This window comes from Lupinus angustifolius, chromosome LG15 (assembly GCF_001865875.1).
Source record: "Lupinus angustifolius cultivar Tanjil chromosome LG15, LupAngTanjil_v1.0, whole genome shotgun sequence".
Taxonomy (NCBI): domain Eukaryota; kingdom Viridiplantae; phylum Streptophyta; class Magnoliopsida; order Fabales; family Fabaceae; genus Lupinus; species Lupinus angustifolius.
Window position 1 is genome coordinate 18168648 of NC_032023.1, and position 19637 is coordinate 18188284.

General features: G+C 34.1%; 2 protein-coding genes across 6 annotated transcripts; one reads left to right on the forward strand and one right to left on the reverse strand.

Moving 5' to 3' along the window:
• On the forward strand, positions 323 to 12227 carry LOC109327384 (rho GTPase-activating protein REN1-like). 5 transcript variants are annotated; one of them, XM_019560504.1, is made up of 24 exons: positions 323 to 562; positions 731 to 816; positions 1019 to 1105; positions 1385 to 1421; positions 2171 to 2247; positions 2512 to 2582; positions 2701 to 2779; positions 3049 to 3193; positions 4607 to 4726; positions 5165 to 5242; positions 5602 to 5657; positions 5746 to 5815; positions 5983 to 6067; positions 6752 to 6995; positions 7497 to 7709; positions 8304 to 8633; positions 8968 to 9017; positions 9953 to 10013; positions 10105 to 10188; positions 10275 to 10319; positions 10461 to 10630; positions 10870 to 10930; positions 11043 to 11153; positions 11557 to 12227. In XM_019560504.1, exons 2-24 carry the CDS (start codon positions 787 to 789, stop codon positions 11905 to 11907), a joined length of 2655 nt encoding a protein of 884 aa, XP_019416049.1. In that variant the 5' UTR covers positions 323 to 562; positions 731 to 786; the 3' UTR covers positions 11908 to 12227. The 5 variants fall into 5 exon arrangements, with proteins under 5 accessions (XP_019416049.1, XP_019416048.1, XP_019416052.1 ...); XM_019560503.1 differs by lacking the exon at positions 323 to 562 and having other exon boundaries at positions 674 to 816; XM_019560507.1 differs by lacking the exon at positions 323 to 562 and having other exon boundaries at positions 675 to 816; positions 10461 to 10566; positions 10875 to 10930.
• LOC109327366 (aspartyl protease AED3-like) lies at positions 13725 to 15147 on the reverse strand. Its single transcript, XM_019560479.1, has one exon. It carries the CDS (start codon positions 15065 to 15067, stop codon positions 13754 to 13756), a length of 1314 nt encoding a protein of 437 aa, XP_019416024.1. The 5' UTR covers positions 15068 to 15147; the 3' UTR covers positions 13725 to 13753.

Sequence of the window (19637 nt, forward strand, 5' to 3'; positions counted from 1 at the left end):
TTCTTTGGGAAAAAAGAAGGGAAAAGTAATCTAAATTTTATTATTAGATGGGTATACATTTGGTCCTAACAAACCTTAGAGGTATTAAGTGTAGTTTCTTCTAAAATTAAGACTAACAGAGAATATGACTTTATAAAACAAAAAGTGAAGAAAGACCACCAATCTCAAAAAGAATTTATGATATATCTTCAATCTACATAATTGAACACCAACCATAACATATATGAGGGAAGAGTAGACCATAAAATATAAAATATGGAAAATGAATCAAAGACATAGTTTTAGCATTTGACCAAGAGAACCTCGTACTAGAGTTATTTTCCCTCCATCATTAGCCGTTTTTTAAGGTTGACGTGTAAAACTTGTACAGATTAGGAAGACTCGCTCCTCGTTTTCCCAAACATTTCTCACTTTCCATTTGGAGATGAGAGAGAATCACAAATCACACTAACAAACAACACAAACTTACTGTTTTTGTTCACACTTTCCCATTTCTCTTTTCCATTTTTTTACCCTTCTCTATCTTCATACTTATGTTTTTTCCCTTTGATTTCTAGACCAGGTATATGCCACATTGCAGATTCAAATCAAAGTTCTCTCTTTATTTCCACCCTTTATTGTATTACTTCATAGTTTTGTTTGATTTATTGTATGTTTTGTATATAATCTTTGAAGCTGCATTGTGTTTTTTTGTTGAATGTTATTACATGGTTTGGTTATTTGCATGTAGTGGACTCTGCTGGCTGATCATTTGGAATATACTTCTGTGATTTTGGGATCACAGATATGACCAATACTAATGCAGAATTGTCTCAGGTGAAATGTTTTCATTTATTTATTAAGAAAAAAAATGTATGCATGTAAGAGTTTTTTACATTCTCATTGAATCATCCACCGGATGATCTGGTTGGTGCATAGATATTACGCTTTTATTTATTTTCCATAATTTTTGAGCCTGAGTTTTAAATTAAGACTATGATGTAAATTGATGGGGAATGTTATGTGTTTGTGTTTGTAGGGAAATAGTGGTGCTTCTCTTCCCCCATCTAACCCTCAGCCTGGGCCACCAGAACATCAGCGTTCTCAAGTTGGCAGTGGCAATACGGTAATTGTTTCAATTACCATGGTCAAATGTTTCAATTTTCACATGTTGTCCTTCTCAAGATTTTTCTTTTATCACAGTTTAAGCATATCTTGATTGAGCTTAGGCAAGTGATGAAAGGCAAGCAAAAATTGAAATTTATTTTCATCACTACTAAATTTAGCTGAATTAAAGAGAATAAATACTGTTTATTATATCTCTATTAAGTTATTTTTCCAAAGGAAATTACTCCATGTCCTTCTATTATCTCATTTTGAGTTCATGTAATTTCATATTTTGCAGATTTTCAAGAGTGGGCCACTATTCATATCTTCCAAAGGTGTTTTTTACTCGCTAGTTAATGGATTTTCTTCTACAAAGCAATACATTTATGTGATTGTAGTGCAATGAGTACAAGCACATTTAGTGTCTTTTACCATTTAGTCAGTATACCTTTGTTCAGCCTTATATGTTGAGAAAAGAGGGAATGCATTAACTTGGTGTAATGTAAATTACATTTACCCTCCCTATGTCCGACTAGGTGACAATCTCGTGCATTGAGCTGCACTTTTAACTTAATTTTCTGCTGGAGTTCAGCCAGACCAACTTAATGCATTCTCCACAGTTTCTAAACGTATAAGATTGAGTTTGTACACAATGACATTTGACCTCAAAGCATTCATGAGTTAATGGCTCAACTATTTCAGTAAGCCTGACAACATTTTGGATTTAGTCATAGCATTTTTATAAAAAGATGGAGTTTAATGTCGGTTTTCATAATAAATAGGAAGTAAATGCAAAAGACAATGGACGGGTTAGTAATTTATATATAAAAACTACAGATAAGGTAACAATTGAAGAGAACTTTGTAATGCCTGATCTATGAAGTATATTTAGAAAATGAAGTTCAGAACTGATCTAATATTAGATAAATAGGATTTGATTTAATAAATAAGATACAGTGTTAGTATTGAACTCCTTTATCTTTGCTGATTCTACTTTTAATTCTTCAAAGTTTAACTGCATGGTGCATTTTAACTCTATATATAAGACTCTATAACATAGTATGTATTATTCCTTCGTGTGTAGGAATCGGATGGACATCTTGGAAGAAAAGGTGGTTTATTTTAACACAAACTTCACTTGTTTTCTTCAGAAGTGATCCAGTAAGTAATTTTGTTTCAGCATCTATTTTGTTTATCTTGTTCTGCTTTGTTTCCCTTTATTGTGTAAGCACTTAACATGTGTTCGCATGTAATGACAAGAATACTGAGTGGTGAGAACTTCAAATAGTAAACAGAATATTAGTTAACCATTATAAGGCTTGAATCACGAACAATAATGCATTGCATGCCTAACATTAGTCAAATCTAACATATCTACCTGATCATTATATGGTGTAAACTTGTTATGAGTTTTCTGCTTTTCAGAGTGCTATCCCTCAGAAGGGAAATGAAGTGAATTTGACCCTTGGTGGCATTGACCTCAACAATTCAGGCAGGTTGGCTTGTTTTCCATAGAAACCTTAAACCTTTGTTATGTTTTTCTCCATAATGTAAAGATAGCAGGATTTGTGAAGTTCCATGATCTCCTATTACTTATGTTGTCAAATTTTGTAGTGTTGTTGTCAAAGCAGACAAGAAGCTTTTGACCGTACAATTTCCTGATGCTCATGATGGGCGAGCTTTCACACTAAAGGTGCCGTATTTGTCTTCCTTTTCAGATATTCTGCTTAAAACATTAAGGGTGTTTTTCTTTTGAATCGTATTTCAAGACAAAATATTTACACAATGTTCGGGTTGTGGTTGCTTTATCCTTTCTTTTTCTCTCAAGATTCTATGTTCTCTATCTACATGATATATGCGCTCAATGGTTCGACATATATTGACATAGATGCAAAGAAAGAATGGTGAATATGAAAATTCTTTTTTTCTGCTGCTAATATTTTCCATTTATTGATGCTGTAGGCTGAAACTACAGAGGACTTATATGAGTGGAAGACTGCACTCGAGAATGCTCTGGCAAAAGCACCTAGTGCTGCTAATGCGACAGAGCAAAATGGTATCTTCAGGAACGAACAGATTGATTCAATTGATATTTCTATGGACCAGTGTATGCTCTTGTTATAATTGTGCTTTAAATATGCCATTCAACCTCACAGTCCGCCCTTTGTGGTGCGTACACTATGAATGTTATTCATGATCTGTATACAGTTCTTCATGAAAAATTTAATTATCGTCATGTAAATGTTTGGTCATACAGATTTTGTTAAGATAGTTGATTTTATGATTTGATCCTTGGTAGGAAGATTACATATCCATATATATAATGGAACTTGGCTGTGGCAGTGGTTTTAAAACTTATAAATTTGAATGATTGTGTTTTCTGTACGTTTGGCTTGTTTCTGCAGTATGTTATGCCTTGTCTTTTTTCTTTTTCCATTAATTCATGGTTATGATGTTTGCATAATATAGAAACCTTAAACCTTTGTTATGTTTTTCTCCATAATGTAAAGATAGCAGGATTTGTGAAGTTCCATGATCTCCTATTACTTATGTTGTCAAATTTTGTAGTGTTGTTGTCAAAGCAGACAAGAAGCTTTTGACCGTACAATTTCCTGATGCTCATGATGGGCGAGCTTTCACACTAAAGGTGCCGTATTTGTCTTCCTTTTCAGATATTCTGCTTAAAACATTAAGGGTGTTTTTCTTTTGAATCGTATTTCAAGACAAAATATTTACACAATGTTCGGGTTGTGGTTGCTTTATCCTTTCTTTTTCTCTCAAGATTCTATGTTCTCTATCTACATGATATATGCGCTCAATGGTTCGACATATATTGACATAGATGCAAAGAAAGAATGGTGAATATGAAAATTCTTTTTTTCTGCTGCTAATATTTTCCATTTATTGATGCTGTAGGCTGAAACTACAGAGGACTTATATGAGTGGAAGACTGCACTCGAGAATGCTCTGGCAAAAGCACCTAGTGCTGCTAATGCGACAGAGCAAAATGGTATCTTCAGGAACGAACAGATTGATTCAATTGATATTTCTATGGACCAGTGTATGCTCTTGTTATAATTGTGCTTTAAATATGCCATTCAACCTCACAGTCCGCCCTTTGTGGTGCGTACACTATGAATGTTATTCATGATCTGTATACAGTTCTTCATGAAAAATTTAATTATCGTCATGTAAATGTTTGGTCATACAGATTTTGTTAAGATAGTTGATTTTATGATTTGATCCTTGGTAGGAAGATTACATATCCATATATATAATGGAACTTGGCTGTGGCAGTGGTTTTAAAACTTATAAATTTGAATGATTGTGTTTTCTGTACGTTTGGCTTGTTTCTGCAGTATGTTATGCCTTGTCTTTTTTCTTTTTCCATTAATTCATGGTTATGATGTTTGCATAATATCTTAACTGTAAGATTTTATTTGATGGTGCTTCTGCTTGTTGCTGTAAAAGTCTGTAAATTGTTTGTTTTCCTTTGTTGTACGATTTTGTGCACTTTTAGTGAAGGATAGAGAACCAATGAAATCTACAGTCATTGGCCGTCCAATTTTACTTGCTCTGGAGGATGTTGATGGAACTCCGTCATTCTTGGAGAAAGCCCTGCAGTTCTTAGAACAGCATGGTTGGTTTTCTTTTCTATTGCATTTGTGTGTATCTGCGTGCGCAATTTTGAAATGTGACTGCTATTTTGTACATGGCGAAACTCCTCTATTAAAGTGGTTTTTCTTATACATATGATAATTTTATATTAAATGCATGATTCGCCATAAGAGGCATATAGTCCGGAATGCAATACTGATAGAAGCCTTTTACCTCATCTGGCTTATTTACTGCATAAGTGTTTCTTATTAATGAAGAAAAGAAAAGTCTCAAAGTAATACTAACCTCATCAGTAAAAACATGTAAAGAAGTTTAAGGCCTAGAAAGGGAGGGAAAAGAATGAAACGGAGCAACCTGCGAGTCTAATTATTTTCTTTGAACCAATTCTTACTCTTAGTGACCATTCTGGTGTTGCTTAGACATGAATGTGTTTGTGAATCTAATCAATATTATAAAACAGGAGCCAATGTAGAAGGGATTTTGAGACAAGCAGCTGATGTTGATGATGTTGAACGGCGAGTTCGGGAATATGAACAAGGTTTGTGGTTCTGCTCTTGGCTAATACTTGAATTACATGTTGCTGTCGGATACATCTTCCTTACCTTGCAGGAGGTTTTCCCTTGCTTCCATTTTGATTATGTGCTTAAGAAAGTTCTCAACTTCTCATATGTCTATTAAGAAGTTTCACAATATTTCAGGCTTTGCCATAGTGAACCTGTGAGAAATATATGAACTATTATGTATCAAAGAAAATTCCATATCAAATATTGGATTAAGTGCAATTTCCTTTGCATGACAATTTGATATCCTATATCAAGCAGAATATTGTGGGTGACGAATATTTAAGTTTTTTAGGATTGCAAGTTGATATTACCTAATAAGTCCATATGGCTGCAGGAAAAGTTGAGTTTTCTCCAGATGAGGATGCACATGTTATCGGCGATTGTATTAAGGTATCTTCATGGTAAACTCAAGTGCTGATTGCTTAATGTAGTGTTGGATATACATTATGATAATTGTTTGTTTTTTATAATTTTACAGCATGTACTTCGGCTATTGCCTTCTTCTCCAGTCCCTGCATCTTGTTGCAAGGCACTGTTAGAAGCTGTCCGTAAGTGTTATTTTAGTTGTTCCATCCATCCTGTTACCTACAATTACCATTATTATCTTTAACTATCAAGTATTGATGGATAATAGAATAAATTCTTGATCCAACTTGGATGAATTGCTCTTCAACTTTAATTTTCTTTCATTGTTCAAAATTGGCACAACAATTAGGAACTGAACGAGGTAGTCGGGTTTCTGCTATGCGTACAGCAATAAATGACACTTTCCCTGAACCAAATCGTCACTTATTGCAAAGGTATTATATTAATTATGTTCCCCTTGGGATAAATTATTGACTGCTATCTTGGTTATCTTATTTGCTGAATGAACTTCAGGGTTTAATATCACTCTTTTTCTTTACTTTAATTCCCTAATCTTACTAATGAGTATAATTTAGTTGATTTGGGATAGTCTTTGGTGTCCAGAAACCTACTACATCACAAGTGTTACTTTGAGCCAAAGATGTTTCTAGATTTATGTTAATAAGATATGCCCATATTTAGGATCTACTTATTCAGAGGCTATGTTGAATTCATGGTTTATGGTTAAGAACCTATTGCACCAAAAAGAGGATAGTTCAAGTGAGTGGACCTTTTAAATGTTAGATTGCTGCCCCCAATGGTTCAAAATTGTGTGAGTGAACTATGAAATTACTAAGAAGTTATACACTGAAATTATTAAAGTTAGAAAATAGGATATTTTACACTATGCTCGCCAAATAACTAATGAACCAGGTATAGTAAATGAGCTAATATGGGGTATAGTTTTCAGCCTTATTAGCAATGTCTCTTTCCTGTGCTTATGAGATACTGACTATGTTCTATATACATGGTTACACAATTCGATAAATGATACACAGATCATGTTTTATTTTGCGCAATACCTTATATTATTTGGATCATGTTTTTTAATGTAAATTATTGTACTTCCTCCTGGACAGAATACTCTTGATGATGCAAACTATTGCTTCCCGTAAAGCTGTGAATAGAATGAGCTCCTCAGCTGTAGCAGCTTGCATGGCACCGTTACTTCTTCGCCCCCTTCTAGCTGGAGATTGTGATATTGAAAATGATTTTGATGTAGGAGGCGATGGTTCAATACAACTTTTACAAGCAGCTGCTGCAGCAAACCATGCTCAAGCAATTTGCATAACTTTATTAGAAGAATATAACAGCATATTTGGGGTAATCATGATTTGACATTTCTTTCTGTTTGTCTTCCAGTTATAACATGAATCTATGTTGCATGCATCTCTTTATGTTTTTGCAAGTATTTCAATGGTTAATTCTCAATTTGAAACTAGCGATAAGGTGCATCTTTTGATGAACTACCTATATTCGCAGATTATAGTTTCGATTTGGAGTATCTCTTGCCCATTGGATTTACAAACCAAATCTTCTGTCAATTGAAAAATCACTTGCAAGAGGGTCTAAATCAGTGTAGATTTTTTCCCTCTTGAAGGTTTGAACTTCCTAAGCAGAGTATCTCTATGCCTCTATCTTATTAAAATACATTTTCCTTTTCTCACTATATATAATTGGAAGTTATTGATCCAAGTTCTGACTCCACCTAAATAGGAATAGGGCTTCACTGTAGTTATTTATCATGGTCTCTTCATATACTTAAACTTTTTTCTTTCTTTGTGTATTTGGTTTCTATTTCCTAAGTTATGAGTGTTTTAGCAGGAAGGTTCTGAATCCCCTGATATATACACCGATACAGAAGAGAGTGGATCTGAAAGCGAGGAGGGTACAGAAGATGATTTGTCCTATGATGATGAGGATTATGATGATGAAGAAGATGGATCAGTACATGAGTCTGATGTAGATGATGATCTTGTTAGTGAATCCTATAGCGAAACTGGAGAGTCTCAGGCCTATGATGAGCATGATGATAAGGTTTAACCCTTATTTTCTTATTTTACACAATTTGATGCAATTATACTAAGGTTATTAACTAAAAAGATCCATTTCATTGGATTGAAAAAATTATTTTATGGAAACATAAATTATTAACTCCTTTACAAAACCCAAGTCAGATTGGCTCAGGAATGGGAAAAAAATGTTCAAACATAGGAAATACTAGTCAGCCATAATTTTTTGCCAGAATAGAAGCTAGAATGATTTGGCATTGTTATTGACATTTGGATAGATGATTGGTCCCTAGTCCCTACCATATAAATTCCTTACAATATCCAGAAGCTACCCTTCAATGTGGCTAAATTCTCTTCATCTCTTGTCAGGTTTATTCTGGCTATCTAGCAAAATATTCATTCATGGAAATCTTTTATCAGATTATCAGTGGCAGGGTTGTCATAAATTTTTCACATATATTACATATATGCGTAAAATAAAACAATATTACCAAAAATATAGTTCCTAGAATAAGAAATGTGAAGTCCCATCAAAGTAATTATTCTGCCTTAAATATTGCAGCCTTCTCTTCTTTCAGTGTTAACTTATATCTTACTCTAACCTTCTTGTAATGTACAGGACCATGATCATTCTAGCCCAAGTTCAAGATCCTCGGGCGCGAGTGAAGAATTTAGAGTCACTCGACCATCAAAGTCATTTCGAGGCTCACAACCTCAGCATCAAAATATCAAAAGCAGTAAAAATCTGACGAGTCCAACTAAGAATGCTTGTACAGATCAGTCCAATGAGCCTGCTGATATTGTTGGAGGTGTTTCCACTGACCAATCTACAGAGGATAATTCAGATTTTCCTAGCCCTTCTTTATGTATCAAAAAATCTATAACCATGTCCAATGGTGGTGCTCCAAGTCCAACACCTCGGCGCCGCACCATGTTGGGGCGTACTTCTGTGAGTAAATCTGTTCAAAACTACGCCTCAATTGGTTAAGTCTTTCTATTTTGAAAATAAATTTTATTTTCACTTAGTTTCTTACTTTTAGAGGGCGAAGCTTGATGCAACGATAAGGTTATTTATCTTGTGACCGGTCATAGGTTCAAATCTTATAAATAGCTTCTCCGCTTGTGGAGTGTAAAACTATGTAAATCTATACTCAGATTCCACAAAGTAGGAGCCCCGTGGGCTGGTTTGATCTTAATTTCTTACTTACCCTCGAGGCTAGTTAAATTTGACTTTTTATACTAATAAGTTTGAGGTTTCAACTCTTCCTTTGTATTCTATCCAGGCACGAAAGAATCTTTCCATGGAATCCATTGATTTTCCTATTGACGATGAGTAAGTAATTGACACTATCAATTGTGTATAATTCTTTTACAAGTCTCTAGTAGTATTTTTATAGTTCCTACTTTATCTTATTGGTTTCCAATTGCATTGTGTTTCTTGATACTCTTATCCCAGTCGGATTTGAACTGATTGTAATTTAAGTCTTGTGATTGATCAAAGCATGGTATATTTGAGAGATCAATTACAAGAGAGAAGAGAGTATGAGGAGAAAGAAATTCTTATGTTCTCTGAAAGCACCACACTAGTCCACTAAAAGCGTAATACATGTCACAGCACAATCATACATGCAAATTCCATTAGATTTAGTTTAAAGCAAATCTTAACTGCTGAGACTATTTATCTCAAAGTGTGTAATGTATGCATTTTCCATGAGGAACATAGACAATATGTATGATGTTAATGTATTATATGGATGGAGAACATAAATGACAGACATGTCAACGCAACTTAATAAAAAGTGGTGCAAAAGCTAATTGAACTATTGAGTGCTCCTGTGTCTCTATTCTGTACTGGAGGAATGTTTAATATAATTTTATGTTTGAATTTATATTATATGCATATTCACCTGGAGTTTTAGAAATGGTAAGATCAAAACCCATCAGTTACCTTTCAAATCACTTGTGTTAAGAACTAGGAAACATTGATGACCCGGGGAGAAATTTTTCCCTTATTTGGCTACATTGTGTCTTCATCATCTGCACACAAACACTTTCGGCCGCCAGAGTGACTCGACCCATCATTTTTGGAAGTTTCTAATCACATCCATGAATTCAGAGAAAGCATATCTTAATGGTCATACATGTCAATTAGACTTTGTTCTGTATAATGTTATATGATGCAGAGCATTTACTTAAGAGTGTGCATGGATGTTAGTTTCTTGACTTTCTTCTGTTTTGTCTGTCAACTAATTATGTTACTTACTATAGAGATGAAATTGAAAGGCTCGAAACAGCTAGGACAGAATTACAAACCCAAATTGCACAGGAGGTATGTTCTGGATTTCATTTCTGGATAACCTTGTTTATATGCGTGTTAGAATTCATTGAAACCAATTGACTAGTTTTATTTCCCGGTGTAGGTGGAGGCAAACGTAAAGCTGCAATCTCATATCGATAAGAGAAAGAAAGACTTGCAAGAGCGCCGTCTGGCTCTTGAGCAAGATGTATGTTCATTATGAGAGAATTTTCCCACTTCACATACCCCTCTTTCCCCACATATATGAATGGGGATTCTAACTTCTTTTAACAGGTGGCAAGGCTGCAGGAACAGTTGCGCAAGGAAAAGAAGTCTCGGGTAATTCTTGATGCAGGACTCAAGTTTCCTCCCGGAAGCTTGTTTGATTTATCCAATATTGATTAAAAGGCTGGTCAAAGTCACTCAAAGTTAAAGTATTTTGATCATTCAACTAATTGTAAATCTGAAAATTTTAAACAGACTAAGTCACACCTTGACGAATTAGCTTTGGTAGAAGTAGATCTTACTGACTTGGAGCGCAAGGTTGAAGAACTTGGGACGCGGCTCAATGCACAACTTGAGCAGAATTCTGGATCTACCTTGGATTCCTATAATCAATCGGAACAGATATCAAGTGATGAAAGAAAATGGTATGTTTATCATTACTTATTAGCTTGTTATTTCCTTCTTTATTTTTACAATCTTAGCCTCCTAATTGCTTGAGTTTTCATGAAAAATCTCTGTTCACAATATTTCTCCATACATCTTTGTTGAAGCTTCAAAATAGTTTGCCTAGAAAGAGTGCCCCCTTTTTTGGTATTTGTTTGCAATTGACTGATGCTTTCACCATGTAAATTATATAGCTTATTAAATTCTACTTTCTTGACAGGAAAAATAAGGCAGATACTGAAGTTTCTGCCACATCACAATCTGACAGGTCAATAAGTAAGGTAAATCTAACATGGCAAAGGATCAAGTTACTTGCTGAACATTGATGATAGTACTTTGTAATTTATCACCCCTTAAACCAAGAGTACTTGTAAATTTGTAATGATGCAACAGGGCACTAATCTTGGTGGAGCAGAAAATGAAAATGAGAGGAAGTCAGAGTCGATACCATTTTCAAACAAACAGCCACCGACTAGTTCCAAAAAATCCGGTTCAAAGGGTGAGGTAGGTTTCATATACTTTGGCTGTGAATCTAAATATAGATTAGCACTTTCTTTAAATTGTGTAATCAGAACTATGACCGAATAGCACTCATTCATCTGAGAATCATTAAAATGGCAACTCCTTCTGTTTCCTATTTTTGTTAAATTCATTCTAGCTATATGAAAAAGATAGTCTCAATTGCTTTTTATCCATGTTATTGTTATCCTTGTTGCATCATTGTCACTTATATACCATTACACAACAATTCTATGAAGAAATGAAACTACTTCATGGAAGGTAGTTAACTACTTTTAGCGTTATGACTAATATATCTTCTGTTTTACCCTGAGCTAACTACACATTGCAAAATTTACAGGACTAGTCAGACTAGATAGACTTATTTATTTAAATGCTTTCACAACAGGGAGCAAATTCCACTCCTTCTGCATTGACAAAACTGACATCGAGACTGAACTTTTTGAAGGTGCGCCAAAGTTCGGATAAAGGACGTGATCGAGATTCAATTTCACACAACCTGGAAAAAGGAAAAGGATCTGAAACTCAATATGCGGCAAACCAAGAAAAGGGTAGAGGCTTAGACAGCTCTCATTCGAGCAAAGAAAAATCACATCAAAGTTCGGAGAAATTGAGAAAATCAGATAGTCAGCCAGGCTACCATTCAGAAGGATGGAATCCAAATCAACATCCAACACACTTGGAAAGAGGAAGATCAGAAGGCCATCATCAGTCTTATAATGTCGATAAAGGACGATGATGACAAGGTCAATCTTTCGTTACAAGTTCAATTTTTCTTGTGAAAGTCTATCATTGCTTATGTCTTCAACAATGTTTTGAGTGGTTTTATGAAATACAGTTGTAAGGAGAATCCTTCTTAGTCACTAGAGACAGAACCACTCCAGTTTCCACGAAAACCAGGATGCCCGATTCATAGTTTGATTCTTCAAACATATCTATGAAAAGCTGAACTGTTTGAAATCTAACATTGCTGATTTTATTTTACTAGCTCAGTGAACAGAATGATGGTTTTACAATTACATTATCATATTTGTAACTGCAATAATGTTGAGTTGTTTGCCATAAGCTTGCAGAACATTAAGCAGATAGATAGAACATGGCTTAAGTAATTTTTTTGGTATGGCGAATTTTAGATTTCCTAATTCCATTGTGTATTATGTTACAAAAATATATGTCCAGAAAGGAGGAAACAGAAATGCCTTGAAACTTATAAGCAGGTACAATTTTAATGATGAAAAGTAGACAGAACTACAAATTATAAAAACTATCCCAATTTCATGAATTGCCTAATTAGAAAAATTGGTAAACTAGAAATGTGTTTGGTTAAGATTTATTTTGCCAAAAAAATATAGTTGTGGGAGGTCTAAATAAGCATGATCTTATAATTGGTTTGACAAAAATATAATATCAATCTTATGGCTCATTTAGAGTAAAAATAAGCATAACTTCAGCTAAAAATATAGCATCAAAATATCAAATATTCATCTTTTATTCATATTCCCCTACTCCACCAGCTTGCAGAATGGAAGAAATGAGAACCCATGAAGCATCTTGTAAATCAACTTTGGGCACAATACCAAGGTCAAAATCTAGTTCAGCTAAAATATCAGTTAAGAAGAAAATACTAGGAGGATAAATTTGTAAGTACGAAAAACTGTTATGTTGTTATCATTGTTCGGTTCCAATGATTTTATTTATTTTGTGTGGGCAGATGAAGCAATTTGATTCTTTGCTATTTCACTCACCCATCTAATCTATTTATGCCATTTGGTTAATGTAGCATTGTTTGACCTTCAAAACGATGAAGAGATTTCATTCTGTATATAAATTTAATTATGCATAATGTTAAAATATAATCTGTTTCTGTGTTAAATTTTGATGATGTGATTCAGTTAAAGCACATGCTGGATTTTCATGCATGCGTATAAAGAATAAAGCAAGCTACGTCATAAAACAGTAGGTACGCAGAACCAAGATTCCAATACACACGGGTCACGATCGGGGTTGGGTCCTTGGTGTTGGGGTAATTCTTTGTTATTTTTTCCTCTCATCTTAATCCTTAGATTTAAGAAATAAAGTATCGCTGTCGGGAATCGAATAATGAACAATAACTAACACCTTCATACTTTAGAAAGACTAAACAGTAAACTATAAACTAAGTCTTCTGCTAAACATAGAATTATTGACCAAGTCATAATCGATCAAACCAAATAAATGAGTGGGTACTGGTCACCCTAGGGGATGGGGATCTCATCCCCAACTTTGTCCCTAATCAATCACAATATAGCAAAATTTGATAAAGTCATAAATATTTAATTTTCTTAACTAACCTAACTAATATTTAATTTGATAAAGTCATATGATTGGTTTGGGACAGACTTTGATACATGCTTTGGTCAGGAGATCCTTGTCCCACCCTAAAGTAACCGTCAAATATTTCACATCAAATACCTTTCAAATATATATATATATATATATATGCCTTAATTACCACTGCTACGTTCACAATTTGATACAAAACGAAATATCCAAAAACAGTAAAAGCTACGTAGCTAATAAAGACAAATGTAGCAGTTGCAGCAGGGCTAGTTACAAAGTTCACGGGCTATACCTACCTTATTGTTAACGGTATCAAACAAAATCCTAAGATTCTGTTGCTGCAAGTTGGCAATCACATTCAGCACCGAGTTCACATTATTGGGTGCCGCTGCCATTGCAAGACAAGCCAACGTTCCTGAACTGCTATGTATCAAGCTATTCTCCAATGCCAGCTTCAGAACCAACCCTTCCAAATGCAGCGTAATTGGTGGTGCCAGTGTCTCGTAGTTCTTCACGAAACATGTGTCAAATGCTCCTAGGCTCGAGAATGGGCCTGTCACTTGTTTCCTAAACTCGTCTCTCACTGCGTTGTAAACGGGCTCAACAAACCTTGTTATCACTGTGCCCGAATCGATCACGGTTCCGGAACCGGTGGTTGTGTCAAATTCGAGATACTCCTTGGGTACGGGTACAAGTACGTGACCCACACCGATACCCGTGAGGTTCACGTAGTATAGTGAAGGCCTATGTGGGTTACGTAGAAGTGGGGTTGTTCTTATATTCTTGGGCTGGCCCATGGGCCCAAGTTTGAGGGAGCCGGAGAAATAGTAGGATTTGAAGCTAGGAAGACAGTAGGAGAATACACCAGAGTATTGTGTACCGGATTGTGAAAGCAATGACAAAGGCCCACGACCTAAGCCTAGAAGCCCTTGGGCCGGAACGGATCCACCAGAGATGGCGTTGATGCAACCAAATGAGTAGTTGGGTATGACATTCGTGGCTAATCTTAGTGAATCTTGGACGAGTGTTGCGGAGAAAGAGGAACCAGCATAGGATTGGTTGAAGGAGCACGTTCCAGTTCCTTCAGCAGGACAAGAAAGCCCACGGACCTGACCACATTGTGGAACAGAGCATTCCAACGGGCCGTAGCTAGTTGAGGCATTAGGCAAGAAAGTGGTTGTAGAGCAACCAAGGCAGCCCAAGCACGGGACGAAGGCCTCGTCGGTGCTAGTGTCCAGGACCATAAAAAGTAGTTGGCCCGGGGTTCCAATTTTGACCCGAACAATATAATTGCCAATGTTGAAGGCCTGGCCCGAAGCGATTGGGGTTGAGGTGACAGTCTTTTGGCCCACTAAGGTGGACAAGTACTTGACACGGGCTGGGTCTTTTGATGCCATGTTGATGAGTGTGTTGGCCCATGAGTCTGGCTTTGGTGGGTTGAAGGGTGAGCATTTGCTGTAGATGGGGATCACGTTGAGGTCTAAGTCATCGGGTTGAGAGGCACAAGGGTCAAGGGAAGTGGAAGCAGTGAGGTAAATCAGAGAGATAAGTATTGAGGTAGTAAGGAGCTTAACGTTCATGGTTGAAAGAATAGAAGGAAATGAATAGCTTAGATTTTATGTGTGGTTAGAGGATTAGAGTGCATGCATGGCTGAGTAAGAGGCCCTTAATATATATGAAAGAGTCAATGGAAGAGTTGGTTGTTAATTTACGTAAATGTCCTTACAGTTGGGGTGTTTTATTCTAGAGTTGCATGATTTAAGTATTCAGCTAGATCACATATTATGCTTTACTCAAATATTACCTGGATGTGTTTTATAAGATAAAGTGTGAAATTATTTATTTATTACACGTTGGTGTATTTTTTATCATAATCTTGCTTGTTAATTTTACCATCGACAATTAGATGTGGTTAATTATAATATCCAATTATACTTGACCAAAAAGGCATTGGTTTAGTAATATAATAAGGTTCTGCTAAATTTTCAGAAAGAACAAAAAGTGAAGAGTTCGATTCTTAAAAGTGACACTTGTTGGGAGAAGTAATTATTCACTCTGAACATGATTAATTCCTTACTGTGATTATCCACCATTGGTAGTACCAAAACAAATACTTAGATCAAGATCCTTGTCGCATGAATAGGTTGCAAGAAGAAGAATCCTTTATTTTAATTTATAGTAATTTCTCAGAAGTTATGTATGATCGTATGATATAGCATGACAAGGTAACTGTTTTTGGAATACAGATCATGGGAAAATGTGGGTTACATTACCTATGTTAAAAACAAAAGGAAGCGACGTCTCAAAAGCTATTTTATCATTGGTGTGATGGAAGCAGACAAACTTGAGGTTCAGTACAGCGATGTTAAGTGTGTTACACAAAAATCTTAGGCAGGTTATTGAAATTATTGGACCTTTTTGTTTGAGGGTATTTTTTATATGAAAAGCAAGTGATTGGAATGGTTGGAGTATAAGAATTAATTATATGGAGTTAAGTGCTCGTGATATGATTTATGTGGAGATGTTTGTGGGGATTATAAATTGACAGAGCTGAACAATTTTGTCCATACTAGCACGAGATGCGGTCGGTCACGGGCACTCTAAGACTTTTTGGCTCAAAACTCATGCTAGAGGGCTTAAGAGCTAGTAGCTAGATATTAGGAATCCAATAGAGATTAATTAATAGATTATTCTTATTTTCCATCAATAAGCAAGAAGGAGAATCAAGTAAAGCCAATAGAAACTTGCCCCCATTGGGCCCCTAGGGCCGAAGCTAACACACATAAATGGACATCACTTTGTTTCATTTTTTATGTGTCAATGTATCTTAATCTAATTGAAAATTGTCATATACTTAAACAAAAAAATTATAAAAATAATAAATATATTTTATATGTTACTTGGTAGGATTTGATTGGCTTAGGATATGATGATAAAAATATTTGGCAATAGTGGATCTTGGATCAATGCACATTCACAAGGTGTGTGCAACCATAGTTTAGCATATATTATGAAGGTTAACATTTGGTGTACGAAAAAATATGTTACTCCATGTGATATTTCCTTTGATTAGTTGAAAAATATATATTTAAAATTTAAATTTAATAATAAAATATGTTTTTGACTAATCAGATAAAGTAACACATGGAGTAACACACTTTTTGGGATAGAAGATGTGTTCCCATAAAAACTTTTGCATAGAACTCCCAAATACCTCAGCTATCTCATTTCTTTTCTAAGATTTCATATACGTGCCTCTCCTTAAAAAAATTGCACTTATTAATATTCTGGAATACATATGTGATGTATCTATAGGCCACTCTTGGGTATACTGGTTTGGGGGCTGTTCTGAGAGATGAATTTGGTTCAATCTAATTTGCAGCATCTCTTTATTAGAACAGAAGCTTTTATTTTGGACTACATCTATATTGTAGCATCATTGCGTGGATTTCAAGTTGCTCATATTAGCAGGGAAGCGAAGAAGAGAACACGTTTTAGCCAATGCAATCTGCTCCTTCACCCTTTGTAATGCAATCACCTTTTGCTGCTCTTTTATCATCTTAATGAAATGCAACATCCAACATATTTCCCTTACAAAATTGTATCACCTAATGTGTAATTTATTTTGAAGAAAAAAAGGACATCCATTTATAGAAGAAAGGTTAAGAAATTTAAAAGTCTAAGAATAAGAATGATAGAAAGTGCGTATTATTTGACTTTCCACAATATCGTCAATTTGACTTTCAAGAAATGATGTCATTTTTAATTTTATTATGGTGACATTAAATTTCCATCTAGGCTAAAATGTCGAATGTTTGATTCTAATGAGATATACTTGTTCGGAGGGACAATCATATACACATTGGTAGGGATTAGTATGGGTAAGGAACCTTGGTTATATGAAAATAGGTGATTATCCGGCAAATTATGGATAACATGAAGGTGAAATAGTGGCTTTAAATCAAAGGAAAGAGAAACAAACTGGATGACAATTGCTACCAAACCCTAATATTATTATGTTAATATTATGGGTGCAGAGTTTTTCCTAAAAAACATATAACATAGCCACATTCTTATGGGCTCAAACTCAACATCATTATTGGTTAAGCTACAACAATTTCATACCCTCTAATCAGCACAAGTGAAATTAATTTAGCATAATTAGTAAATAATAAATATCCAATCAAATTGGACAAAAAATCCAATCAAATGATAAAGAACAAATAGGAAAAAACATTTATAATACAACACTAGTAAAATAATATTATTAATTGTTCTTCTTATGCTATAATTAAATTAAATTTTCAAGTATTATCGTGACAAAAAATGCATCCACATACCCAAATTGAGTTTTGAATATTCATTCCTCCTCAGAACAAAGTTGGAAACTCAAATTCAGTTACAACTAAGACTTTATACAAATTAAACATGTTGAGAGTAATCAAAAGTGAGTTTGAACACTTCAAAGTCCAAACCCATTTCGGAACTCTCCAATTGCTTAAAAAATATGATTTTTTTCTTCTAAGCTCTTGGTCCAACGTAGGAAATTTTGTAGAATTTTCTTTCATTGTTAGTGTTACTGACCTATAGTAGTGAAGTGGTATTTTCACGTTTTTTTTTATTTTTCTTTCAATAATCAAATGCATTGCTTTGAATTTGAATGTTCAGTAAAGCAATTTGTTAGTGAGGTGCTTTGCAAATGTCAAAAGGTGTGATGAAAGTATGAAACAAAGGTTTGTGAAGCATAAGAACCCATATACAAATAATTTAAGATATAGATTAGCATCCCAAAAATTTACTATCTCCTTCTCTATATAATTTAGTTTTTTTTTGAAATTTCATTGGCCTTTAAATATAACATGTTTTGTAACATATATAGATAGATTTACACAACCACAATGCTAACAATTGCACGAGTATAAGTGCATAACACTTTTGGATCCTATCGTGTTTATGGAAATTAATTTGTTGATAACAATAAAACATTAACAATGCCAATGTTTCTAAATGATAATTTATAATTATCTGCTATAAGACACTATGCCTACAAAACAAAAGCATATGTAAACTTAATCTTGAATAAAATTAAACTAATGGATTTTCTCTTTCTTCATGCTTGTCGGGGTCCTAGTATTGATATCGGTATGTAATAGTATTTTTTTTCTTTACAGCGGTTTTTCATTTTACACAATTAGTTTATAATTTTTTAGTGTAATATCTATACACTTTCATTGTAAAGAGTTATATATATTCGATACACTATCTACTATTTATTCATATATTTTTTTAATAACCAATAATAATTAATAATATAATGATAGTATATAAAATTTATTGTACACTATTAATGCATATATTTTTTCTGACAATTTATCTAAAATTTATAAGCAAGCTGAGAGCAGAGGGCATTTTTCTTAAGTCCACCACATCAGCATTTCACTTCATAAGATTCAACTAATAACCTTAAAACTTTGCACACTAATACTAAAACTCTTACGTACTTAATATAACATCATATGTTGTTTGTTTTTTAGTTTTTTAAGAAATATAAAATAATGACATGTCTCAAGTCTGGTATATAAAATAATATCATGCCTTGAAATTGGATGACAGGACTTTAAGATTTATGGTCAAGTTGTAATTGAGAATCAAGTTAAGATTGCACTTAAGATTCTCTAAACACTATATGTTTATACCTTAACAAGTAAATTGATTGAATTAGAATTGTCTAAAAGTATATACCGATAAACTAGTTAATAGATGCAAAATAATATTAGATTCTACTTTAGAAACTTATAATCTCAATTAGCTTATCAGGTATGAATTTATAAACTCATATTTTATTAAAATAAGATGATTCATCAATTACCATCAAGTAATTTATTTATTTATTTTTCAATAAAATTGGTTGATTACCGTTATAAGTTACATTGTGACGTCAACAATCACACCCGTACTTAAATTAACAGTAAGGTCTAATTTAATTTTATGTGCATTAAGATGTACCAATAAATCGTTGAAGATTGTCCAGAGGAGGATAAAGTTGATATTTTTTTATAAAATTAATTGATGGAAGTTTTTTAAACATTGAAAATCGATTTTATGAGATAATACTTATACAACCATTTACCTATGAATTGTGTTGATAGT

Excerpts from the sequence above, each read along its gene's own strand:
- LOC109327384 (XM_019560504.1), top strand. The coding sequence starts at position 787 with ATGACCAATACTAATGCAGAATTGTCTCAG. Across the intron at positions 2,583-2,700 it reads GACCTCAACAATTCAGGCAG|TGTTGTTGTCAAAGCAGACA; the intron begins GTTGGCTTGTTT and ends CAAATTTTGTAG. Across the intron at positions 10,631-10,869 it reads TCAAGTGATGAAAGAAAATG|GAAAAATAAGGCAGATACTG; the intron begins GTATGTTTATCA and ends CTTTCTTGACAG.
- LOC109327366 (XM_019560479.1), bottom strand. The coding sequence starts at position 15,067 with ATGAACGTTAAGCTCCTTACTACCTCAATACTTATCTCTCTGATTTAC.